Raw genomic sequence first — 26,133 nt, 5'->3', positions numbered from 1 at the left:
TAATTGGCAAATTAATTTCACTATAGATCAGTGTGAGATGGTGTGTTTTGGTGGGAAGAATAAGGAGCCACTCACTACTTGGACAAGGGGGTGAAATTGGGTTGCTTTGTGCCTCCTGCGATATTCAGTGGGAGGTTAGCGGTGGCGGTAGCCGGTAGCGCCCTGCGGCACTGCACCGCTGGCAATGACATCATCGCCATGCGCAGCGCCCTGGCTGCAACCTTGGGTTGTGACCCCTGACCTATCGCCGGACGATATGTCCGACAGGGTCAGGGGTCGTTCCTGCAGCCGCGGCGGCACTACTTAAAGGGCAGGTGTCGGGCGGCAACTTTTTATTTTGGCCGACTGCCAGCACCTGCCCCCTTCTTCTTTCTTCTTCGGGGTGTCGGCTGCGATCGCTCAGCCCGGCGCTCCTCTTGATCCGACACCCCGCTCCCCAGTGGTCCAGCAGGGCCCCGGTGTGCGCAGTGCTAGGCCCCTCCCCTTTAATCAGGGAGGGAGGTCTGCTATGGCACGGTGCTATGTGCCGACGGGCGTGGCGCTGTTGCATGAAGCACCGCGAAATTCATTGGTAGCGCCTCAAGAGGGAGGGGAGCGCTTCCAGTAGCACCCCGCCTCCTGCCTGGGGCACTACCACTGAATTTAATGAACAGGGGCGCTAACTTTTTCGGGGCACTAAGATTAGCCCCGGCGACGTTAGTGACCCAAAGGGGGCGCCACCGAATTTTCCCCCTAAGAGTCTAAATGGGCTGGAGGAGCAGAGGGATCCCGGGATACAGATACACAAATCACTAAAAGTAGCGACACACGTTAATAAGGCCATTAAAAAAAAAGCACTGGGGTGCATTCCTAAAGGAGCCTTCTATTCCGTGCCTAGGATCTCTGAACCATGGCAGAGAGCGGCTGGGACACATTTCTCACACGCCTCGAGATAAACCCGCACGGGGACTTTGCTGTCAGTGAAGAGAGACGAGAAAGACCAAAGTTCCATTTGCCACTCTCAGTGTGGCCCTGAAGGACTGTGCCCAGGCTGAAGTTCTGTTCCCGCCATACGATCCTCCCCCAGATTGTCCTTTCTGAGCTCCAGCCAGGTGATGCTAAACACTCAGGTGGGAAAGACAAAAATCTACAACAATGTGTTTAAAACAAAGCTGATTTATTTGACATCTATCCAGAATATTAAACTCCAGCCCAATTACAGTGGTTAATAACATCAGCAGAAACAAACCCCAACTGTCAGAATGGTTCAGTCCTGGATGTGATTAACAGCAGCAATAACAGCAGAATCCAACCCCTGCAGTCACTTGGGAACTCGCTGGTGTGTCAGCAGGTGGGATGAACGAGTGAATCCCCTCCCACACTCAGAGCAGGTGAACTGCCTCTCTCCAGTGTGAGTGCACTGGTGTAGTGTGAGTTCAGATGATCACTTGAACCCAGTCCCACAGTGAGAGCACCTGAATGGCCTCTCCCCAGTGTGAGTGCGCTGGTGTACAGTGAGGTCAGATGATTGCCTGAACCCAGTCCCACAGTGAGAGCACCTGAATGGTCTCTCAGCAGAGTGAACACGTTGATGGCATGTCAGTTGCCCAGAACTTTTATAGCACTTCCCACAATCTGAGCATTTAAAAGGTCTCTCATCAGTGTGAACTCGCTGATGGTTCAGCAGGGTGGATGACTGAGTGAATCCCTTCCCACACATAGGACAGGTGAACGACCTCTCCCCAGTGTGAACTCGCTGATGATTCAGCAGTTTGGATGACTCAGTGAATCCCTTCCCACACACAGAGCAGGTGAACTGCCTCTCCCCAGTGTGAACTCGCTGGTGTATCAGTAGGTGAGATGACTGAGTGTATCCCTTCCCACATTCAGGGCAGGTGAACGGCCTCTCCCCGGTGTGACTGCGCTTGTGTGTCGATAGGCCAAAGGATTGGCTGAAGCCTTGTCCACACACAGAACACGTGTACGGTTTCTCCCCGCTGTGAATTCGCTGGTGTCTCACTAGGTGAGATGACTGAGTGAATCCCATACCACACTCAGAGCAGGTGAACGGCCTCTCCCCAGTGTGAACTCGCTGGTGTGTCAGCAGGTTGGATGAATTAGTGAATCCTTTCCCACACTCGGAGCAGGTGAACGGCCTCTCCCCAGTGTGAACTCGCTGGTGTGTCAGCAGGTTGGATGAACTAGTGAATCCTTTCCCACACTCGGAGCAGGTGAACGGCCGCTCCCCGGTGTGAACATGCTGGTGTCTCAATAGGTGGGATGAATTAGTGAATCCCTTCCCACACTCAGAGCAGGTGAACGGCCTCTCCCCAGTGTGAATACGCTTGTGTGTCGATAGGCCAGAGGATCGGCTGAAGCCTCGTCCACACACAGAACACGTGTACGGTTTCTCCCCGCTGTGAACGGTGCTTTTTGCTTCCATGTTCAGAGGCCGGTGATATTCAGATCCGATGAGTCGAGTGACTTTCAGATCTTGACGTGATGTTTGGTTTGAGCTTACCGTTTGTAAATCCTCCCCTTCTAATACCCTGTAAAATTAATATAAAACAGGGAGCGTGAGAGAGAACACACAAGAAAACAAAGGCAGGTTGTGAAATTGAGCTCAATGAATCTGGTCATTTATGGGGCCGGAACTAGAAAAACGTGACCATGGAAGCTGCCGGATTGTCATAAAAACCCAACTGGTTCACTAATGTCCTTCAAGGAAGGGAATTCGCCACCTGGTCTGGGCCTTCACAAGACTCTGACCTCTATGGGAGGAGAGAGAGAGGTGAGAGTGGGAGGGGTGGAAGGAAAGGAACTTTATACATCTGCAACTCGACCAGAACTTTGACAGAACCTCCAAAACATGCAACCTCCACCACCTAGAAGGACAAGGGCAGCTGTTGCATGGGAGCACCATCATCTCCAAGTTCCCCTCCATGTCGCACACCATCTTGACTTAGACATATTCATCGTTGCTGGATCAAAATCCTGGAACTCCTTACCTAACAACATTGTGGGAGTACCTTCACCACTACAGTGGTTCAAGAGGAAGGCTCACCACCCCCTTCTCAACAGGAAACTGGGTGTTGTGGCAAAATAAAATTAATTAAATCCGCACACTAGTCTGTAAATGGTAAAATAGCCAAGCAGTTTATTTAAAACAAAATTATTCAACAGTACAATACAAACAGACCGTAGAGGTACCTAAGGGCTGATCAGGGAGACAGCTTAGAGTTCCCGCAACTCATTCCTGGCTGACTCCTCGATTGTCTTCGGTCTCCGGTATTTAAGCTTACAAACCACAATGATTCATACTTTCGCGTGACATGGCTTGTTCCGCAACACTTTGGTATTCAAACCGTATATTGCTATTATCGGCAGTTTATGCAATGAACTGTCTAGGTTGTGGTTAATCCGTCAGTTACCCACCTGGTGACTTCCCTAATCGCCCAACGGCTAGTTTCAGTCAAACAAGTCCTTTTGACCTATTGTGTCAACATAGAAACATAGAAGATAGGAGCAGGAGTAGGCCATTCGGCCCTTCGAGCCTGCTCCGCCATTCAACGAGATCATGGCTGATCATCCAAACCCTAGCACCCGGTCCCTATACCGACAGCCATCCCACCCAAGCCCTATCCCCGTAACCCCACGTATTTAATCCCCCCTAACACTAAGGGTCAATTTTAATCATGGCCAATCAACCTAATCCGCACATCTTTGGACTGTGGGAGGAAACCGGAGCACCCGGAGAAAACCCACGCAAACACGGGGAGAATGTGCAAACTCCACACAGACAGTCACCCGAGGCTGGATTTGAACCCGGGTCCCTGGCGCTGTGAGGCAACAGTGCTAACCACTATGCCACCATGCTGCCCAAGTCGCTACCTCTTTTCTGTGTCTCAGCACGTCTCCTTCTGCACTTTCTATTTTTGTCCCTTTTCGTGGTTGCGTGCTGAGCTGTGTGCAAAGCCTATGCTTTAACTTGCTGTTGTCAGGCAGAAATGCCTGGACTACTTATTCTTACCCATAATGCTATGCTTCTGCTAAGTGTGATTTCTAAAAATCCACTTCAAACCCCCCTTTGATCCTTGGCTACCCTAGCCCATGAGACCACATTAAACTAAATTATACCAATTCGTCCCGCCTCCTGTTCGGTGATCAGCGATGGGTTAGGGAGGAATAGGCGCGTGATGTCAGTGGTTAAATTCCAGTGCTCATCAGGCTCTTCCTTTCCTCAAGTACCTTTACTATCTGCTGGGCACGGCATCTTCTGCAGGATGAGCAAAACATAAAAACATATTCAAGAACCAAAACTAGCTGTGCTGCCACCAATATATGTGATATTATACGTATCCACGGGTGGATATTAACATTTAATCCCCAGTTCCAGATTTTATTGTACCATAGAATTTCTGCTAAAGTTTTATCAAAGTCCAGACCTTGTTTCCTTAAAATTTCTTCTACTCTATGATAATGTTCTGTATTGTCCTTTATTTCCCGCTGTAATTTCTTCCAAGCTTCTTGCTCCTCTAATTTAGGAATCGCCTTGGGTTCCGGTATAACATAAGTTTCAACCTCTTTATTAAGTTCTGTATTATTCAACGCCCATGTTTTCTCTTCACAGGGTCTAGGCAGGTGTATATATTGGTGTCCTATTTGTGTCGGTATCTTTGGGTGGAAACAAAAGTTTGGCTGAGGAATGGGACAAGTCAGATCTTGGTATTCATATTTCTGTTCAGCTGTGGTGACACAAAATGTCCCATTATTCTTTGGTGCTACCCTTGTTCGGTGTATCCTCCTTGGGTGTACCTCAAGGGTGCAATTGGTGGTTTTGGTAAACCCACACTCTGCTGTGTCTCCCTCGGTGGGGGGGTTTGTGTGCACACCCACGTCCTTCCCTTGTGGTGGCACCTGTCCATTACCACCCCCCTTAAGATTCCATTCCTCTGTTTATTATCTTTGTCCCTTTCCCAAATTGCCTTGGTGGGGACCTCATGATATTTAACCCAACTCTCCCTTTGTATCTCTCCTATATTAATTACATCATACAGGGGCTGTCCCTCTCCTGGGAGTTGTGGGATGGCCAGTACAAAGCCAATCACCTTAGTCCATGGGGTCAGACAATTGCCTGCCCGGTATACTTGTCCCATTTTACGCCCTTTGCATAGGCTTTTATTTGTGTCAATCCAGGGTTCCAGATCCTCATTAGTAATCCAATCAGGGATCTGTCCATTATTTATTGTTTCATGTTATGCTGAGCATTCAACAATAGCCATGATCCATACATGGCACATACCAATTCCTTATGGGTTTGTTGTGATGCATTGCTGATCTGATCAATAATTGTATTGATTGTTTCTGCATGGGGGGCTACTATCTCTTCCACCCCCAACAATTGTTTTGTCATTTGTCCTCCTGCTAGTGCCGTTTGTTGGCTGTTTCCAGTGGCTTGTTTTAATAACTTCTCTATCTTTGCTTGTAGTTCTTCTACTCCTTCGTTTACTCCTTCTATGTCAAAACTATTAATTGTTGCTAACCCGGCCGCCTACCCTGTTCCGGCCATTTCCAATATTCCCCGTTTCTTACGTCTTTGTAAGATAGATTTTCCCTGTGGACCCTCTAATTGTTTTACCCACAGGGAGTTCCACAATTATTTTGTATGATTATTGCACATTGCGGGCATCTCAAAAGTACTCATATTAATGGCGAGTTTAACAACTCTATGTGTTACACTAAAATACACCTCATCTTGTGTTTTTCTTATAACCAATCCCCCTTTGGCTCCGTCTGCCATCGTTGGGCAAGTCAATGGGGTAGTAGTTGGAGTACATTGACACAATTAAGTTACTGCGGGCAAGGTATTCAAATATGGTTTACTGCACTCGGCAGTTTGGTTCGGTTTGGTTGCAGGGTATGCATCCAAATGTTTCACATATATTCTGTTTGTTACAGGTGACTTTTTATTTAGCCACACGATCCCGATGAGGGTAAAAGCAAGGATCCACCTCATTCTTTTATCTTAAAGTTCCTGCAAAATATGAAGGAGCTGGTCGTCACCAGTATTATTAAAGTGATCCCATTCTTACTAATTCCACCACAAGGTGTGGTGGCATTTCTTCTGTCTGCCACCTATGATGGCGCTTCCATATGTACCAAAAGAGGTATACTATCCCGATTATTATTAATATTATGAGTACCCCTCCTAGGCAAGCGAGCCACAGCTCTCGTTCCCATGCCTGATAACGCATCCGCCAATCCTCACTTTCCTCATATGGCATCATTTCGGGGTGACCCATTTTTATTGTGTTACTACGGGTTCCCTTTCCTTCCCATTCCCGCATCGTTGTAACTGTGACCAGTGTTTCCATCGCCCTACTCCATTCATATCCACACATGGACACGTGTCACCACTGATCAGTAATTCGTATGGTCCTGACCACCGCGGTGCGAACCCGGTCCGCCCCGGTAATCCCTTAACCATGACCTTTCCCCCACTTGGGGAAGATCTGCCGGGAACTCTACTTCCTCTTGCTCATCTCTACCTGCCTGTCGTTCTCTTACTTCCTCTCTCATATCCTTAAGTTGTTTGCTTAATTCCATTACATATCTTTTTAGTGGACCCCTTAGTGGGCCCACATCGGACCCCCCGGTGATTATACCTTCGGGCAGTCGCATCGCCCGACCGGTCATAAAGTCATACGGAGTTAATCCTGTCGTCTGATTAGGGGTTACCCTTTGCCTCATCAGGATAGCAGGTGATAGTTCAGCCCAAGTCTGTCCAGTTTCTTGCATGGCTTTTGACAGGGCTGTCCTTATTGTCCGATTCATCCGTTCTACCATTCCCGAACTCTGCGGGTGGTAGGGGATGTGACATTTTTGTTTCATAGTACTTTCATCACCTGTCTAGTGAATTGGGTTCCCTGATCGGAGTCTATTTCAGTGGGGATGCCCCATCGGGGAATCACCTCCTCAGTTCAAATTCGGGCCACTGTGTTTGCAGTGCAGTTTCAGGTGGTGAATGCTTCCACCCACCGGGTGAACAAATCTATTATCACTAAACAATATTTCCTTCCTCGAGAGCTTGGTAGTGGCCCTATGAAATCAATTTGGATATTCTCCCACGGCCCTCGCGGCCGTGGTTGATGAGCCGTTCTTATTTTAATGGCCTTTCCTGGATTATGTTGGGAACATGTAATGCATTGCTGACAATATTTAGCAATGTCTCGTCCCATCTGTCTTCGGGCATTTGTCTCTTCCCTTGTGTTGTTATGTATCCTAGGTAGATTACTGATCATGGCATTTCGCCCTGCATGTAATTCCATGAGTGTTTTTTGTATACATGTGGGGGCCGCCACCCTTCCCTCTTTGCTCCATATGGAGTCCTGGTCTGGTGCAGCTCCCCACCTTTCCCATTCTTTCTTCTCCATGTCCCTTACATCCCTGTGTAATTTTACTATATTAATGTCCTCTTCCGTTATTATACTACTCACTGCTTCTTTCCTGGCTTCTAATAATATCACCGCCTTATCCGCTGCCTCGTAAGTACGGGAGACGGACTGTGAGAAATCAAAGCACGCAGCCAGTGGTTGCCTGCTTCTCCTGCTAGCTTTCCTCTCAGTTTCTTTATTTCTGCTCTGGCTGTTTTTAGTTCCTCTATTTTTGGTTTCAGACATGGCTTGTTCCACAACACTTTGGTATTCAAACCGTATATTGCTATTATCGACAGTTTATGCAATGAACTGTCTAAGTTGTGGTTGATCCGTCAGTTGCCCACCTGGTGACTTCCCTAATCGCCCAATGGTAAGTTTCAATCAAGCGAGTGCTTTTAACCTATTGTGTCAAGTCACTACCTCTTTTCTGTGTCTCAGCATGTCTCCTTCTGCATTTTCTATTTTTGTCCCTTCTCGTGGTTGCGTGCTGAGCTGTGTGCAAAGCCTATATGCTTTTAACTTGCTGTTGTCAGGCAGAAATGCCTTGACTACTTATTCTTACCCATAATGCTATGCTTCTACTAAGTGTGATTTCTAAAAATCCACTTCACTGGGGATTGGCAATATTTGCTGCTCTTGCGAGCGACGCCCACATCCCCAGAATGAATTAATACAGATCTGTATATGTGAACTGGATTAAAAGCCTGTACAGAAATGCTTGTTCCTAAAACAATACTCTTTTACATTGTAGGGACAGTGTCTGTTTACCAACCTAATCTCCCCCAGAATCCACCTCCCTTGACAGTCTCACATTGGAAATTGTTGGGTCCTCCTGGGCTCAGAAGTACTGGGTGTTAAACCCAGCAGCTTCTCCTCCATCTCCACTCCAGCTCAAACTGAAGCAACAAAAAGACCTACACAGGCGGCCAGGAACCTACCTTCCGTCAGCCTGCAATAAAACTCTTCCCCACAGCCGCTGACTAGTGGTGGCCGCAGCACCCACAATTCCCCGCGCCCCAGAAACCGCTCTATCCAAGGCGCTGATTTCCCCGCTGAGAGTGCGCATGCTCCCCAGGGCCGCGGGCCATTCTGGGAGCCTGGCTGCTGTCCTTTGACCTGCGACTCAGTGCAACCAGCTGAAGAAACCGGGAAGCGGCGGCTCGGATGGGGGAGGCGCTGCACCCTGGGTTTCCTGGTGCCGGGGCGCTGGCCGCACGTCTGCCGGGCCCGGCCGCTCTGATTCTGATTGAGTCTTTTGATGAGGTAACAGAGAGGGTTGTTGAGGGCAATGCGGTTAACATGGTGCACATGGATTTCCAAAAGGTGTTCGACAAGTGCCACATAATAGGCTTGCCAGCAAAGTTGAAGCCCATGGAATAAAAGGGACAGTGGCAGCATGGATATGATTGTCATTAAACCTGCTGACAAGGGTGGTGCTGTTGTTGTTTGGCGAACTGACCTCTACCTAGCGGAAGCTGAACGCCAACTCTCCGACACCTCCTCCTACCTCCACCTGGACCATGACCCCATTAACGAACATCAAACCACTGTTTCCAAGACTGTCACTGACCTCATCTCCTCTGGAGATCTTCCCCCCGCGGCCACCAACCTCCTAGTTCCCCAACCCCGCACAGCCCGCTTCTACCTCCTTCCCAAGATCCACAAACAGGGCTGCCCTGGTAGACTCATCATTTCAGCCTGTTCTTGCACCTCGAAACTTATCTCTTCCTATCTCGACTCTATCTTTTCTCCCCCCTTGTCCAGTCTCTTCCCACCTACATCCGCGACTCTTCGGACGCCCTCCGCCACTTTAACAGTTTCCAGTTTCCTGGCCCCAACCGCTTCCTTTTCACCATGGACGTACAATCCCTCTACACCTCCATCCCCCACCAGGATGGCCTGAGGGCGCTCCACTTCTTCCTTGAACAGAGGCCCGACCAGTCCCCATCCACCACCACCCTCCTCCGCCTGGCTGAGCTTGTTCTCACATTGAACAACTTCTCCTTTGACTCCACTCATTTCCTCCAAATCAAAGGTGTTGCTATGGGTACCTGCATGGGTCCTAGCTATGCCTGCCTTTTCGTGGGGTATGTGGAACACTCTTTGTTCCAGTCCTACTCGGGTCCCCTCCCTCACCTCTTTTTCCGGTACACTGATGACTGTATCGGTGCCGTTTCCTGCTCTCGCCCCGAACTAGACAATTTCATTCACTTTGCCTCCAATTTCCACCCTTCCCTCACCTTCACATGGTCCATCTCCGACTCTTCCCTTCCCTTCCTCGACTTCTCCGTCTCCATCTCTGGGGATAGCCCCGGGGAACTGAAGGGACACCAGCAAGTTCACACTGATCATAGAATCTAACAGCACAGAAGGAGGTGATTCGGCCCATCGTGTCTGTGCCGGCTCTTTGAAAGAGCTGTTCAATTTAGTCCCAAACCCCAGCTTTATCCCCAGAACTCTGCAAACTAGTCCTCTTCAAGTACATGTCCAATTACTGTTTGAAAGTTCCTGTGGAACCTGATTCCAGCATCCTTTCATATGCATTCCAGATCTTAACAACCCTCTGTGTGAAAACAGTTCTCATTTCCCTCTAGTTCTTTTCGCAACTATTTTATATCTGTGACCTTTGGTTACCGACTCACTTGCCAGAGTGAACAGTTTCTCCCTACTTGCTCGATCAAAACCCCTCATCATTTTGAACACCTCTATTAGGTCTCCTCTTAACCTTCTCTGCTCTAAGGGGAACAATCCCAGCTTCTCCAATCTCTCCACATAACTGAAGTCCCTCATCCCTGGTACCATCCTGGCCAACCTCCTCTGCACCCTCTCCAAGGCCTTGACATCCTTCCTAAAGTGCGGTGCCCAGAACTGTACACAAGACTCCAGCTGAGGCCAAAACCCTGCAGCTGTACAAACCCCTGGTTAGACCACACCTGGAGTACTGTGAGCAGTTCTGGGCACCACACCTTAGGAAGGATATATTGGCCTTGGAGGGAGTGCAGCGTAGGTTTACCAGAATGATACCCGGACTTCAAGGGTTAAGTTACAGGGAGAGATTACACAAATTAGGGTTGTATTCCCTGGAATTTAGAAGCTTAAGGTGTGATCTGATCGAAGTTTTCAGGATATTAAGGGGAACAGATAGGGTAGATAGAGAGAAACTATTTCCGCTGGTTGGGGATTCTAGGACTGGGGGCATAGTCTAAAAATTAGAGCCAGACCTTTCAGGAGTGAAATTAGGAAACACTTCTACACACAAAGGGTGGTAGAAGTTTGGAACTCTCTTCCGCAAACGGCAATTGATGCGAGATCAACTGTTAATTTTAAATCTGAGATTGATAGGTTTTTGTTACCCAAAGGTATTAACGGATATGGGCCAAAGGCGGGTGTATGGAGTTAGGTCGCAGATCAGCCATGATCTCATTGAATGGCGGAACAGGCTTGAGGGGCTGAATGGCCTCCTCCTGTTTTTGATGGAATCTGGAACAGTACCCATGGATTGGAGGGTAGCTAATGTTACCCCACTATTCAATTGGGCTTGTACTCGCTGGAGTTTAGAAGAATGAGAGGGGATCTCATTGAAACTTATAAAATTCTAACAGGACTGGACAGACTAGATGCAGGAAGGATGTTCCCGATGGCGGGGGAGTCCAGAACCAGGGGTCAGAGTCTAAGGATAAGGGGTAAGCCATTTAGGACAGAGATGAGGAGGAATTTCTTCACCCAGAGAGTGGTGAACCTGTGGAATTCTGTGCCAAAGAAGGCAGTAGAGGCCAATTAATTAAATATATTCAAGAAGGAGTTGGATATATTTCTGAAGGCTAAAGTGATCAAGGGGTATGGGGAGAATGCAGGGACCGGGTACTGAATTTGGATGATCAGCCATGATCGCATTCAATGGCGGAGCAGGCTCGAGGGGCTGAATGGCCTCCTCCTGTCCTATGTTCCTCACTAGTGATTTGTAAAGGTTTAGTGTAACTTCCTTGTTTTTGTATTCAATGGCCCTATTTACAAAGCCAAGTATCCCATACGCTTTCTGAACTGCCTCACCAACTTGCCGTGGCACTTTCAAAGATTTGTGAATCTGGACCCCCAGGTCCCTCTGCTCTTGCACCCCCTCAAAATAGTCCCATTTAGATTATACGGCCTCTCCCTGTTGTTTCTCCCAAAGTGCATCACTTCACACTTATCCTCATTTAATTTCATCTGCCTTGTGTCTGCTCATTTCACAGTCTGTCTCTGTCCTCCTGAAGTCTGCTACTACTATGCTCACTATTTACTACATTGCCAAGTTTTGTATCATCTGTAAACTTCAAACTTGTACACCTATACCCAAGTCCCGGTCATTTATATATAACAAGAAAAGCAATGGTCCTAATCCTGACCCCTGGGGGAACCTACTGCATACTTCCCTCCAGTCAGAAAAACATCCCTCAGCACTGCTCACTGCCTCCTCTCCCTTAGCCAATTATACCCAAATTACCATCAGCCCTTTAATTCCCTGTGCTTCTATTTTCCAAGTAAGTCTCTTATGTGGTACTTTATCAAATGCCTTTTGAAAGTCCATATATACAACATCTGCTGCACGACCTTCATCAACCCTCTACAAAGAACTCAATCAGTTTAGTCAGACACGATTTACCTTTAACAAATCCACACTGGCTGCCCCTTATTAACCCATGCTTCTCCAAGTGAGAATTAATTTTGTCCTTGACAATGGTCTCTAGTCGTTCACCCACCACTGACATTAGACTGATTGGCCTGTAGTTACCAGGTTTATCCCTCTCCCCTTTTTTAAACAGGGGTGTAACATTTGCAATCCTCCAGTCTTCTGGCACCACTCCCATATATCTGAGGGAGATTGAAAGATTGTGGTCGGAGCTTCTGCTGTCTCCACCCTAGCATCTCACAGCAATCTAGGATGCATCCACCTGGACTGGGTGACTTGTTAACTTTGAGTGATGACAACCTATTTAGCACCTCCTTTCTATCTATTTTTATCCAATTTCTCTACTTCCCCCCCCCTCCTCTACTGCGACATTAACAACAGAAAATGCTGGAAAAACTCAGCAGGTCAGGCAACATCCGTGGAAAGAAATTTGAGTTGACATTTCGGGTCGAACCCTTCTTCAAAACTGGAAAGAAAAGAAAATAGATCGAAGGCAGGGCTACGATCGGACAAAAGAAACAAAAGTGTTAAAAGAGACAATAAAAGGTATTCGAAGCTAGACGAATGGAGCGGTGAATTAAAATGATAGGCGACCGGAAGCTCGGGGTCACCCTTACGGGCTGAATGGAGGTGTTCCGCAAAGCGGTCACCCAGTCTGCGTTTGGTCTCCCCAATGTAGAGGAGACCGCATCGTGAGCAGCGAATACAGTATACTAGATTGCGAGAAGTACAAGTAAATCACTGTTTCACCTGGAAGGGGTGCTTGGGGCCCTGGACAGTGGGAAGGGGAGAGGTATAGGGGCAGGTGTTACATCTCCGCTTGCACGGGAAGGTGCCAGGCGAAGGGGAAGGGCTGTTTGGGGTGATAGAGGAGTGGACTAGGGTGTCTCGGAGGGAGCGGTCCCTGCGGAATGCTGAAAGGGGAGGGGAGGGGAAGATACGTTTGGTGGTGGGATCACTTTGGAGGTAGCGGAAATGCCGGAGGATGATCCATTGAATGTGGAGGCTGGTGGGGTGAAAGGTGAGGACAAGGGGAACCCTATCGTGGTTCCGGGAGGGAGGGGCAAGGGTGAGGGCAGAAGTGCGGGAGATAGAACTGACACGGTCGAGGGCAGTGTCAACCACGGTAGAGGGGAATCCTCGGTTGTGGAAAAAGGAAGACATGTCTGAAGCACTGGTGTGGAAGGTGGCATCGTCGGAGCAGATACGGCGGAGACGGAGAAACTGGGAGAATGGAATAGAGTCCTTACAGGAAGCGGAGTGGGAGGAAGTGTAGTCCAGGTAGCTGTGGGAGTCAGTGGGCTTGTAGTGAATATTGGTCGATAACCTATCCCCAGAGATGGAGACGGAGAAGTCGAGGAAGGGAAGGGAAGGGAAGGGAAGAGTCAGAGATGGACCATGTGAAGGTGAGGGAAGGGTGGAAATTGGAGGCAAAGTGAATTAAATTGTCAAGTTCGGGACGAGAGCAGGAAACGGCACCGATACAGTCGTCAATGTATCGGAAAAAGAGGTGAGGGAGGGGACCCGAGTAGGACTGGAACAAAGAGTGTTCCACATAGCCCACGAAAAGGCAGGCTAAGCTAGGACCCATGCAGGTACCCATAGCAACACCTTTGATTTGGAGGAAATGAGTGGAGTCAAAGGAGAAGTTGTTCAATGTGAGAACAAGTTCAGCCAGGCGGAGGAGGGTGGTGGTGGATGGGGACTGGTCGGGCCTCTGTTCAAGGAAGAAGTGGAGCGCCCTCAGGCCATCCTGGTGGGGGATGGAGGTGTAGAGGGATTGTACATCCATGGTGAAAAGGAAGCGGTTGGGGCCAGGAAACTGGAAATTGTTAAAGTGGCGGAGGGCGTCCGAAGAGTCGCGGATGTAGGTGGGAAGAGACTGGACAAGGGGAGAAAAGATAGAGTCAAGATAGGAAGAGATATGTTCCATGGGGCAAGAACAGGCTGAAACGATGTGTCTACCAGGGCAGTCCTGTTTGTGGATCTTGGGAAGGAGGTAGAAGCGGGCTGGGCGGGGTTGGGGAACTATGAGGTTGTGGCAGCGGGGGGAAGATCTCCAGAGGAGATGAGGTCAGTGACAGTCTTGGAAACGGTGGTTTGATGTTCGGTAGTGTGGTCATGGTCCAGGTGGAGCTAGGAGGAGGTGTCGGAGAGTTGGCGTTCAGCTTCCGCTAGGTAGAGGTCAGTTCGCCAAACAACAACAGCACCACCCTTGTCAGCAGGTTTAATGACAATGTCAGGGTTGGATTTAAGAGAATGGAGTGCTGCAAGTTCAGAGGGAGGTAAGTTGGAGTGAGGGGAGCAGAGAAATGGAGACGGCCAATGTCACGGCGGCAGTTTGCGATGAAAAGATCTAGAGAGGGTAAGAGGCCAGGGGGAGGGGTCCAGGTAGAACGGGAATTCTGCAAGCGGGAGGAAAGGTCAGTTGTGCGGGGGAAAGACTCCTGGCCAGAGAAGTGGGCATGGAGACGATGGCGGCAGAAAAAGAGCTCAACATCGTGCCGAGCTCGAAATTCATTGAGGTGGGGGCGTAAGGGGATGAAGCTCAGGCCTTTGCTGAGGACTTCATCCTCTTCTTTTGTGGAGACAGATGCTAAGTACTCATTCAGTTCCTCAGCCACGCCCTCTGCCTCCGTATGATGAGCTCCTATTTGGTCCCTAATCGGCCCCACTATCCTTTTACTTTTCATATGTTTATAAAAGATTTTTGGGTTCCCTTTTATGTTACCCACTAATCTTTTCTTCTACTCTCTCCCTTGTGTCAGCTGTGGCTCAGTGGGTTCTAGTCTCACTCCAGGGACTTGAGCACATAAAGCTAGGCTGACACTCCAGTGCAGTGCTGAGGGAGTACTGCACTGTCGGAGGTGCCGTCTTTCTGATGAGATTTTAAACTGAGGCCCCGTCTGCTCTCAGGTGGATGTAGAAGATCCCATGGCACTATTTTGAATAAGAGTAGGGGAGTTATCCCCGGTGTCCTGGCCAATATCTATCCCTCAACCAACAGAACAAAAACAGATAATCTGGTTATTATCACATTGCTGTTGGTGGGAGCTTGCTGTGCACAAATTGGCTGCCGTGTTTCCCACATTACAACAGTGACTCCACTTCAAAAGTACTTCATTGGCTGTAAAGAGCTTTGAGACGTCCGGTGGTCGTGAATGGCGCTATAGAAATGGAGGCCAGTTCATTAATTATATTCAAGAAAGAGTTGGATATATTTCTTAAGGCTAAAGGGATCAAGGGATATGGGGAGAAGGCAGGGACCGGGTACTGAATTTGGATGATCAGCCATGATCTCATTGAATGGCGGAGCAGGCTCGAAGGGCCAAATGGCCTACTCCTGCTCCTATCTTCCATGTTTCTAAGTCTTTCTTTCATATATCCTTTTTCAATTTCCCCCACACTCTCTGTATTCTCCTGGTTTTTGACTGTATTCTGTACCTGACATTTGTTGTAAACCTCCTTTTTCTGTTTTATTCTAACCTCTACATCCTTTGTCATCCAGGGAGCTCGAGCTTTAGATGCCCCATCTTTCCACCTTATGGGAATATGCTTGGTTTGTACCCGGTGTCAAATTTTGTTTTATAACGTTCCCATGAAGCGTGTTGGGGCATTTTACTACATTAAAGATGTTACATAAATACAAATCGTTGTTATTGTCTGAAACTAGCAAATTCCAGAGAGGAAAAATAACAGTACTTTTACTCCCAAATATTAAATATTTTGTTCCACGGGGTTTATCTGCTTTTAATGATGAATTTAAAAAGTCTGTATTAAAACCTGAGCCAGTATGTTGTGAGACAAAGAGCCTTGTGTCCAATAAGGGGAATAAAGGCCCACAGCCTCCCCTGGCCCCGGGCCCTGAACAAGGGACTGGAGAAAATCGCTGCCCTGCGGATCAGACAATCAGCTGGCGCTAGTCCCGCGCTCGGGCTCCTCGATTGGTTGGAAGACCCGCCACCTGTTCGCTCCTCCAGCCTCGCCCCGCTCGCTCCCTATTGGTCGAAAGCTCCCGTCAATCAGGCCGTGAGCTCGGGTCACGTGCATCGTCCAACTGACGCCGCTCGGTCCGGGGCCTCGCGGACTCAGGTTTTTGTATTTCTCTTTATTCTCTCCCGATCCACCCCTCCACCCCCCGCGCGATTCTCCACCCAATCGGAGCGGAGAAAACTCACTTTGCGTCACCGATCGCGACTCTGGAACCGACACCAAGGCCTTTCCCCGGAATGCTCCGCGCCGACTCCGTCGGACAGGATCCGAGTGCGCAGGCGCAGCTCCGAGTGGTTGAGGGGCCTTGGTCTCCTCTGGGCATGCGCGGTTATTACCCTTGGTGACCAGGAGGCGTCACTGTGCCGGATTAGTTGGAGGACCCGCCTGCCGCTCGGTCCTCCGGCCCCGCTGTTCCTATTGGTCCGCAGCTCCCGTCAATCACCCGGGCAGTGTGAGCTGAGCATGCGCGGGACTTGGCAGCAGCCGCTGACACATCAGGTGAGAGAGCTCAGGGAACGGGTTCATGAACCCCGGGGGGACGCGGGCCGCTCACACCCCGAGCTCAGGGAGCGGGTTCATGAACCCCAGGGGGACGCGGGCCGCTCGCACCCCGAGTGTGGCCTCAGGCCCCGTTATTAAAACACTCAACATTATCCGCCCGCCGCTTCCCGATTTGCTCAGCAAAGCGGCCTCGCGCCAAACTCCGGGACAGACAGGAAGTCAGGGAGCGTCTGTAAATGGAGGAGAAATGGTGATTGGTCAGGGAGCGTCTGTAAATGGAGGGGAAATGGTGACTGGTCAGGGAGCGTCTGTAAATGGAGGAGAAATGGAGACTGGTCAGGGAGTGTCTGGAAATGGAGACTGGTCAGGGAGCATCTGTAAATGGAGGAGAAGTTACTATTTTTAATTAACAAATATATATGACTGATCTTAATGAGACTCTTTTCCATGTCCCAGCTCCTGTAAATACTGGCTGTAAAGGGGCCAGACTCTCGGGAGGCTCAACACGGCTGCCTGCTTGTGTGGAAGTAATCGCGCATCAGATTAATGTGCTTCTGCTGTGTGTCTGTTTAACAAAGTGCCCAAAGCTGTTTACGAAATGTGGGGAATCAGTGAGTGTAGAACTGAACCCAGCCAGAGTCATACTTTCAGGGGAGGAGAGAGAGAGGGGAACCAGTGAATGTAGAACTGAACCCAGCCAGAGTCGGCACCTTCAGGTGAGGAGAGGGAGGGGAACCAGTAAGTGTAGAACTGAACCCAGCCAGAGTCCGCACCTTCAGGGAAGGAGAGGGAGGAGAACCAGTGATTGTAGAACTGAACCCAGCCAGAGTCAGCACTTTCAGGGGAGGAGAGGGAGGGGAACCAGTGAGTGTAGAACTGAACCCAGCCAGAGTCAGCACCTTCAGGGGAGGAGAGGGAGGGTAACCAGTGAGTGTAGAACTGAACCCAGCCAGAGTCAGCACCTTCAGGGGAGGAGAGGGGAACCAGTGAGTGTAGAACTGAACCTAGCCAGAGTCAGTACCTTCAGGGGAGGAGAGGAAGGGGAACCAGTGAGTGCAGAACTGAACCCTGCCAGAGTCAGCACCTTCAGGGGAGGAGAGGGAGGGGAACCAGTGAATGTAGAACTGAACCCAGCCAGAGTCAGCACCTTCAGGGAGGAGAGGGGAACCAGTGAGTGTAGAACTGAACCTAGCCAGAGTCAGTACCTTCAGGGGAGGAGAGGAAGGGGAACCAGTGAGTGCAGAACTGAACCCTGCCAGAGTCAGCACCTTCAGGGGAGGAGAGGGAGGGGAACCAGTGAGTGTAGAATTGAACCCAGCCAGAGTCAGCACCTTCAGGGAGGAGAGGGAGGGGAACCAGTGAGTATCGAACTGAACCCAGCCAGAGTCAGCACCTTCAGGGGAGGAGAGGGAGGGGAACCAGTGAGTGTAGAACTGAACCCAGCCAGAGTCAGCATCTTCAGGGGAGGCGAGGGAGGGAAACCAGTGAGTGTAGAACTGAACTCAGCCAGAGTTAGCACCTTCAGGGGAGGAGAGGGAGGGGAACCAGTGAATGTTGAACTGAACCCAGCCAGAGTCAGCACCTTCAGGGGAGGAGAGTGAGAGGAACCAGTGAGTGTACAACTGAACCCAGCGAGAGTCAGTACCTTCAGGGGAAGTGAGGGAGGGGAACCAGTGAGTGTAGAACTGAACCCAGCCAGAGTCAGCACCTTCAGGGGAGGAGAGAGAGGGGAACCAGTGAGTGTAGAACTGAACGCAGCCAGAGTCAGTGATGTGCTATCAATTACTCATAAAGGACGGAGAGTAACTAAAAGGCTTTTATTAACAAAGAACAGAGCATGCCTCTTGTGGTTGACTGGTTTCCAAGAAGGCAGGGGGCTGCAGAGCAGTCACCTTTATACCTGAGCCTGTGGGTGGAGCCAGGGGCGGAGCCAGCAGCGGCATGCTGAGGCATGCCAAGATACAACAGTGTGCAACAACAACAATGGTGAACAACAATAACAGTGGTTTACCACATTCACCCCTTGTTTAAAATTGAGTCCGGCGGGGTGAAGTGTACTAAAGGTTCGTGTAAGTAAGTCTATCAGGTGGCCTTGTATGCCGTCCTGATCGTCGTGGTGGAGGCGGTGATGGTGCAGCATCCAACCTTGAATCTGGCGTCTCATTGAGTGGTTGGGTGGTCAATGACGGGTCCTGGGGCTGCGGCATGCCGTCTACCGGGGTTGGGTTGTGGGTAGTGGTGGATGGCAATGGTAGTGTTTCAGGGGCACCCGAAGGTGCGAGGTCTCGTATGGAGACTGTGTCCTCCCGCCCGTCCGGGTACGCCACGTAAGCATACTGGGGGTTGGCGTGGAGGAGGCTCACCCTCTCGACCAGGAGGTCCGTTTTATGGGACCTCACGTGCTTCCGCAGTAGGACGGGTCCTGGAGACGTCAGCCATGTCGGTAGCGAGGTCCCCGATGTGGACTTCCTGGGGAAAGTGAACATTTTTTCATGGGGGGTGGCATTGGTGGCCGTACAAAGCAGTGACCGAATGGAGTGGAGCGCCGCAGGGAGGACCTCCTGTCAACGAGAGGTCGGAAGGCCCTTAGATTTTAAGTTTAAGAGGACGGCCTTCCAAACCGTCGCGTTCTCTCTTTCCACCTGGCCGTTCCCCCGGGGGTTGTAGCTGGTGGTTCTGCTTGTAACAATACCTCTCGTGAGCAGGTACTGACGGAGTTCGTCGCTCATAAAGGGTGAGCCCCGGTCACTATGGATATAGCTAGGGAAGCCGAACAAGGCGAAAAGGTCATTCAGACATTTAATGACCGTGGTACTGGTCATGTCTGGGCACGGGGTGGCAAACGGGAAACGGGAGTACTCATCAATTATGTTGAGGAAGTACACGTTGCGGTCAGAGGAGGGGAGGGGCCCTTTAAAATCGACGCTAAGGGGCGAGTGGCCTTGATCAGGCTTGCTCTGTCTGGCCTATAAAAATGCGGTTTGCACTCGGCACAGATTTGGCAGTTCCTGGTCATGGTCCTGACCTCCTTGATGGAGTAGGGCAGGTTACGGGATTTGATGAAGTGGAAGAACCTGGTGACCCCCGGGTGGCAGAGGTCATTGTGGAGGATCTGCAGTCTATCAACCTGCGCGTTGGCGCATGTACCACGTGATAGGGCATCTGGGGGCTCATTGAGTTTCCCGGGCCGGTACAAGATATCGTAATTGTCGGTGGAGAGTTCAATTCTCCACCTCAAGATCTTGTCGTTCTTGATTTTGCCCCTCTGATTATTATTAAACATAAAAGCTACTGAACGCTGGTCAGTGAGCAGGGTAAATCGTTTTCCGGCCAGGTAATGCCTCCAATGTCGCACCGCTTCCACAATGGCCTGGGCCTCCTTTTCGACAGAGGAGTGTCGAATCTCGGGGCCCTGGAGGGTCCTTGAGAAAAATGCCACGGGTCTCCCCGCCTGGTTATGGGTTGCAGCTAGGGCGAAGTCGGATGCGTCGCTCTCCACTTGGAAAGGGATGGACTCATCCACTGCATGCATTGTGGCCTTCGCAATATCTTTTTTTAATGAGAGTGAAGGCTGCACATGCCTCTGCTGTCAGGGGGAAGGAGGTGGACTTGATGAGGGGTCTGGCTTTGTCCGCATAGCTGGGCACCCACTGAGCATAGTAAGAGAAAAACCCTAGGCATCTCTTCAGTGCTTTTTGGCAGTGGGGGAGGGGGAGCTCCATAAGGGGGCGCATTCTGTCGGGGTCGTGGCCGATGACTCCGTTCTCCACTACGCAGCCAAGAATGGCGAGGCGCGTGGTGCGAAACATACATTTGTCCTTGTATGTTAGATTCAGCCGCTGGGCCGTACGGAGGAATTTCTCTAGGTTAACGTCATGGTCCTGCTGGTCGTGGCTGCAGATGGTGACGTTGTCTAGATAGGGGAAGGTGGCCTGCAGCGCGTTCTGGTCAACCATTCGGTCCATCTCCCTTTGGAAGACCGAAACCCCGTTGGTGACGCCGAAGGGGACTCGGAGGAAGTGGTAGAGACGACCGTCAGCTTCAAAAGCTGTGTACTGGCGGTCCTCAGCCCTGATGGGGAGCTGGTGGTATGCCGACTTCAGATCAATCGTCGAGAACACCCGGTATTGTGCTATCTGATTGACCATGTCAGATATGCGGGGGAGTGGGTATGCATCTAACTGGGTGTAGCGATTGATCGTCTGGCTGTAGTCAATAACTAGGCGCTGTTTTTCGCCAGTCTTCACTACCACCACTTGTGCTCGCCATGGGCTAGTGCTACCCTCAATAATCCCTTAGTTCAGGAGTCTTGCTACTTCGGATTTAATGAAGCTCCTATCCCCGGCACTGTACCGCCTGCTTTTGGTAGCGATGGGCTTACAGTCGCGGGTGAGGTTAGCGAACAAGGGGGGGAGGAGACTTTAAGCGTGGAGAGGCTGCAAATGGTGCGCGGCGGGCGATTTAAAAGCTGCTGGCTGCAGACTGTGAGTGGGGGGAGGGGTCCGCCGTACGCTAATGTGACACTTTTAAGGTGCCACTGAAAATCCAACCCCAGTAGAACGGCAGCGCAGAGATGGGGCAGGACAAGAAGTTTAAAATTTTTGTATTCTGTGCCCCTTACTGAAAGGGTCACTACACAGTAGCCACCGACGTCTGCTGAATGGGATTTGGAAGCCATAGAGATCCGATGGCGCGTTGGCAGGACCGGGAGAGAGTAACCGCGCACCGTGTCGGGGTGGATAAAGCTCTCCGTGCTCCCGCTGTCGAAAAGGCAGGTAGTGGCGCGGCCGTTTACCGTAATGTCCATCATGGACCTGGACAGTTGGTGAGGGAGAGATTGGTCCAGCGTCACGGAGGCCAGCGTATGGTCGAGCGAGTCGTTGTGGTCGTCAGACGAGGCGGTGGTTGAGTCCGGTTCACCCGCGATTGGAGTTGGAGGTGTCCAAGATGGCGGACAAGATGGCTGCCCCCATGGTTCACACGCGGCGCTGCTGGCGTTAGCGGTTTTACCTTTGCAGGCGCTGACGTAGTGTCCTTTCTTCCCGCAGCCAGAGCAGGTAGCGTTTTTCGCTGGGCAGCGTGCTCTGGGGTGTTTTGCCTGGCCACAAAAGTAACATTTCGGGCCCTTGGACATCGCTGCAGCAGTTGGTGCCGGGGGTCCCATGACCCAAGGTTGCGGCGTCCACGGTGCGGAGCGGTTAGGGGAGAATGCGTCCATATTCCGGTGGGCCGCGTCTAGCGAGAGCGCGAGGGACACTGCCTTCTTCAGGTCGATTTCGCCCTTCTCCAGCAGTCTCTGCTGGGAGTAGTCGGATTTGAGGCCCGCAACGAAAGCGTCTCGGATAAGTCCCTCCGCGTGTGTCGCGGCCGATACCTCTTTACAATCGCAGGCTCGGCCGAGTATCTGTAGTGCCCGTAGGAATCCCTCCAACGATTCCCCAGACTGCTGTTTGCGGGATCTCAGGAGGTGTCTGGCATAAACCGTATTTACCGGGCGTGTGTATTGTCCTTTTAGCAGATCGATAGCCGCCGTGTAGGCAGTCGCGTCCTGGATGAGCGTGTAGACTTGGTGGCCCACCTTAGAGGCCAGGATTTTTAGTTTGTTTCCATCTAGTGTCACGGCTGAGGCTTCCAGGTAAGCTTTGAAGCAACGCAGCCATTGTGCGAACTTGGTAGACGAACCCGCCTCTTCAGGGTCTAGGTCCAGGGTCTGAGGGCATGCAGCAGCGCCTGCTGCTCAGCGTTTGGTGCCGACATTTTGTTTTTGTTCATAAAATTGATGCGCTATCAATTACTCATAAAAGACGGAGAGTCAAGAGAGTAACTAAAAGGCTTTTATTAACAAAGAACAGAGCATGCCTCTTGTGGTTGACCGGTTTCCAAGAAGGCAGGGGGCTGCAGAGCAGTCACCTTTATACCTGGGCCTGTGGGTGGAGCCAGGGGAGGAGCCTGCTGAGGCATGCCTAGATACAACAGTGTGCAACAACAACAACAACGGTCAACAACAATAACAGTGGTTTACCACAGTCAGCACCTTCAGAGGAGGAGAGGGAGGGGAACCAGTGAGTGTAGAACTGAACCCAGCCAGAGTCACCACCTTCAGGGGAGGAGAGGGAGGGGAACCAGTGAGTGTAGAACTGAACCCAGCCAGAGTCAGCACCTTCAGGGGAGGGGAACCAGTGAGTGTGGAACGCACCATCAGGGGAGCAGAGGGAGGGGAACCAGTGAGTGTAGAACTGAACCCAGCCAGAGTCAGCACCTTCAGGGGAGGGGAGGGAGGGGATCAAGTGAGTGTAGAACTGAAACCAGCCAGAGCCAGCACCTTCAGGGGAGGAGAGGGAGGGGAACCAGTGAGTGTAGAACTGAACCCAGCCAGAGTCAGCCCCTTCAGGGGAGGAGAGGGAGGGGAACCAGTGAGTGTAGAACTGAACCCAGCCAGAGTCAGTACCTTCAGGGGAGGAGAGGGAGGGGAACCAATGAGTGTAGAACTGAACCCAGCCAGAGTCAGCACCTTCAGGGGAGAGGGAGGGGAACCAGTGAGTGTAGAACTGAACTCAGCCAGAGTCAGCACCTTCAGCGGAGGAGAGAGAGAGGAACCAGTGAGTGTAGAACTGAACCCAGCCAGAGTGAGCCCCTTCAGGGGAGGGGAGGGAGGGGATCCAGTGAGTGTAGAACTGAAACCAGCCAGAGTCAGCACCATCAGGGGAGGAGAGAGAGGGGAACCAGTGAGTGTAGAACTGAACCCAGCCAGAGTCAGCACCTTCAGCGGAGGAGAGGGAGGGGAACCAGTGAATGTAGAACTGAACCCAGCCAGAGTCAGCACCATCAGGGGAGGAGAGAGAGGGGAACCAGTGAGTGTAGAACTGAACCCAGCCAGAGTCAGCACCTTCAGCGGAGGAGAGGGAGGGGAACCAGAGAGTGTAGAACTGAACCCAGCCAGAGTCAGCACCTTCAGGGGAGGAGAGGGAGGAAAACCAGTGAGTGTAGAACTGAACCTGGCCAGAGTCAGCATCTTCAGGAGAGGGAGGGGAACCAGTGAGTGTAGAACTGAACCCAGCCAGAGTCAGCACCTTCAGGGGAGGAGAGAGAGGGGAACCAGTGAGTGTAGAACTGAACCCAGCCAGAGTCAGCACCCTCAGGGGAGGAGAGAGAGGGGAACCAGTGAGTGTAGAACTGAACCCAGCCAGAGTCAGCCCCTTCAGGGGAGGGGAGGGAGGGGAACCAGTGAGTGTAAAACTGAACCCAGCCAGAGTCAGCACCTTCAGGGGAGAAGAGGGAGGGGAACCAGTGAGTGTAGAACTGAACCCACCCGAGTCAGCACCTTCAGGGGAGGGGAGGGAGGGGAACCAGTGAGTGTAGAACTGAACCCACAAAAGATGTAAAAAAGAGACAATAAAAGGTATTAGAAGCCAGACGAGATGATAATAGGCTGAGATTAGGTGTAAAGTGTACTGGCAGGGCAAGAGATAGCTGCCAGGTGTGAGAGAGAAACAAAAGGAAAGGGGCGGGGGGAGAAAGGAGTGGAAAAATTACAAGAAAAAATGAAATAGGGCCCGAGGTTATGATCTGAAATTATTGAACTCGATATTGAGTCCGGAAGGCTGCAGAGTGCCTAATCGGAAGATGAGGTGCTGTTCCTCGAGTTTACGGTGAGCTTCTATGGAACAATGCAAGAGGCCAAGGACGGTGAAGTCCGAGTGGGAATGGAGCGGTGAATTAAAATGACAGGCGACCGGAAGCTCGGGGTCACCCTTACGGACTGAACGGAGGTGTTCCGCAAAGCGGTCACCCAATCTGCGTTTGGTCTCCCCAATGTAGAGGAGACCGCATAGTGAACAGTGAATACAGTATACTAGATTGCAAGAAGTACAAGTAAATCGCTGTTTCACCTGGAAGGGGTGTTTGTGGCCCTGGACAGTGGGAAGGGGAGAGGTATAGGGGCAGGTGTTACATCTCCTCCGCTTGCACGGGAAGGTGCCAGGCGAAGGGGAAGGGCTGTTTGGGGTAATGGAGGAGTGGACCAGGGTGTCTCGGAGGGAGCGGTCCCTGCGGAATGCTGGGAGGGGAGGGGAAGATACGTTTGGTGGTGGGATCACTTTGGAGTTAGCGGAAATGCCGGAGGATGATCCGTTGAATGTGGAGGCTGGTGGGGTGAAAGGTGAGGACAAGGGGAACCCTATCGTGGTTCCGAGAGGGAGGGGCAAGGGTGAGGGCAGAAGTGCGGGAGATTGAACTGACACAGTCGAGGGCAGTGTCAACCACGGTAGAGGGGAATCCTCGGTTGCAGAAAAAGGAAGACATGTCTGAAGCACTGGTGTGGAAGGTGGCATCGTCGGAGCAGATACGGCGGAGGCGGAGAAACTGGGAGAATGGAATCGAGTCCTTACAGGAAGCGGGGTGGGAGGAAGTGTAGTCCAGGTAGCTGTGGGAGTCAGTGGGCTTGTAGTGAATATTGGTCGATAACCTATCCCCAGAGATGGAGACGGAGAAGTCGAGGAAGGGAAGGGAAGAGTCAGAGATGGACCATGGGAAGGGAAGGGAAGAGTCAGAGATGGACCATGTGAAGGTGAGGGAAGGGTGGAAATTGGAGGCAAAGTGAATTAAATTGTCAAGTTCGGGACGAGAGCAGGAAACGGCACCGATACAGTCGTCAATGTATCGGAAAAAGAGGTGAGGGAGGGGACCCGAGTAGGACTGGAACAAAGAGTGTTGCACATAGCCCACGAAAAGGCAGGCATAGCTAGGACCCATGCGGGTACCCATGGCAACACCTTTGATTTGGAGGAAATGAGTAGAGTTAAAGGAGAAGTTGTTCACTGTGAGAACAAGTTCAGCCAGGCGGAGGAGGGTGGTGGTGGATGGGGACTGGAGTCAGCACCTTCAGGGGAGGAGAGGGAGGGGAACCAGTGAGTGTAGAACTGAACCCAGCCAGAGTCAGCACCTTCAGGGGAGGAGATGGAGGGGAACCAGTAAGTGTGGAACTGAACCCAGCCAGAGTCAGCCCCTTCATGGGAGGGGATCCAGTGAGTGTAGAACTAAACCCAGCCAGAGTCAGCACCTGCGGGGGAGGAGAGGGAGGGGAACCAGTCTGTGTAGAACTGAACCCAGCCAGAGTCAGTACCTTCAGGGGAAGAGAGGGAGGGGTACCAGTGAATGTTGAACTGAAGCCAGCCAGAGTCAGCCCCTTCAGGGGAAGAGAGGGAGGGGAACCAGTGAATGTCGAACTGAACCCAGCCAGAGTCAGCACCTGCGGGGGAGGAGAGGAAGGGGAACCAGTGAGTGTAGAACTGAACCCAGCCAGAGTCAGCACCTTCAGGGGAGGAGAGAGAGAGGGGAACCAGTGAGTGTAGAACTGAACCCAGCCAGAGTCAGCCCCTTCAGGGGAGGGGAGGGAGGGGATCCAGTGAGTGTAGAACTGAACCCAGCCAGAGTCAGCACCTTCAGGGGAGGAGAGAGAGGGGAACCAGTGAGTGTAGAACTGAACCCAGCCAGAGTCAGCACCTGCGGGGGAGGAGAGGAAGGGGAACCAGTGAGTGTAGAACTGAACCCAGCCAG

General features: G+C 51.2%; 1 protein-coding gene and 1 pseudogene across 2 annotated transcripts in view; one reads left to right on the top strand and one right to left on the bottom strand.

The window, feature by feature from the left end:
• Window positions 1-1,139: 1,139 nt before the first annotated feature.
• Window positions 1,140-16,369, bottom strand: LOC147119181 (uncharacterized). Its single transcript, XM_085984892.1, has 3 exons — window positions 16,263-16,369; window positions 4,117-4,255; window positions 1,140-2,528 (listed from the first exon to the last, which is right to left on the bottom strand). Exon 3 carries the CDS (start codon window positions 2,420-2,422, stop codon window positions 1,424-1,426), a length of 999 nt encoding a protein of 332 aa, XP_085841018.1. The 5' UTR covers window positions 2,423-2,528; window positions 4,117-4,255; window positions 16,263-16,369; the 3' UTR covers window positions 1,140-1,423.
• The window catches only part of LOC147119179 (uncharacterized), a 50,842-nt pseudogene continuing 40,815 nt past the window's right edge, over window positions 16,107-26,133 (top strand). The window contains exon 1 of the transcript XR_015078000.1: window positions 16,107-16,176. The product of XR_015078000.1 is annotated as an uncharacterized LOC147119179 (transcript). The remainder of the gene's footprint in view (window positions 16,177-26,133) is intronic.

The sequence above is a fragment of the Somniosus microcephalus genome, chromosome 4 (genome assembly GCF_052327205.1).
Source record: "Somniosus microcephalus isolate GS21.2 chromosome 4, FLI_Smic_1.0, whole genome shotgun sequence".
Classification (NCBI taxonomy): domain Eukaryota; kingdom Metazoa; phylum Chordata; class Chondrichthyes; order Squaliformes; family Somniosidae; genus Somniosus; species Somniosus microcephalus.
The sequence above is the reverse complement of the archived record's forward strand: the minus strand, read 5'-3'. Positions and strand labels throughout refer to the sequence as shown.

Coding starts and splice junctions, on each gene's coding strand:
- LOC147119181 (XM_085984892.1), bottom strand. CDS start 2,422: ATGGAAGCAAAAAGCACCGTTCACAGCGGGGAGAAACCGTACACGTGT.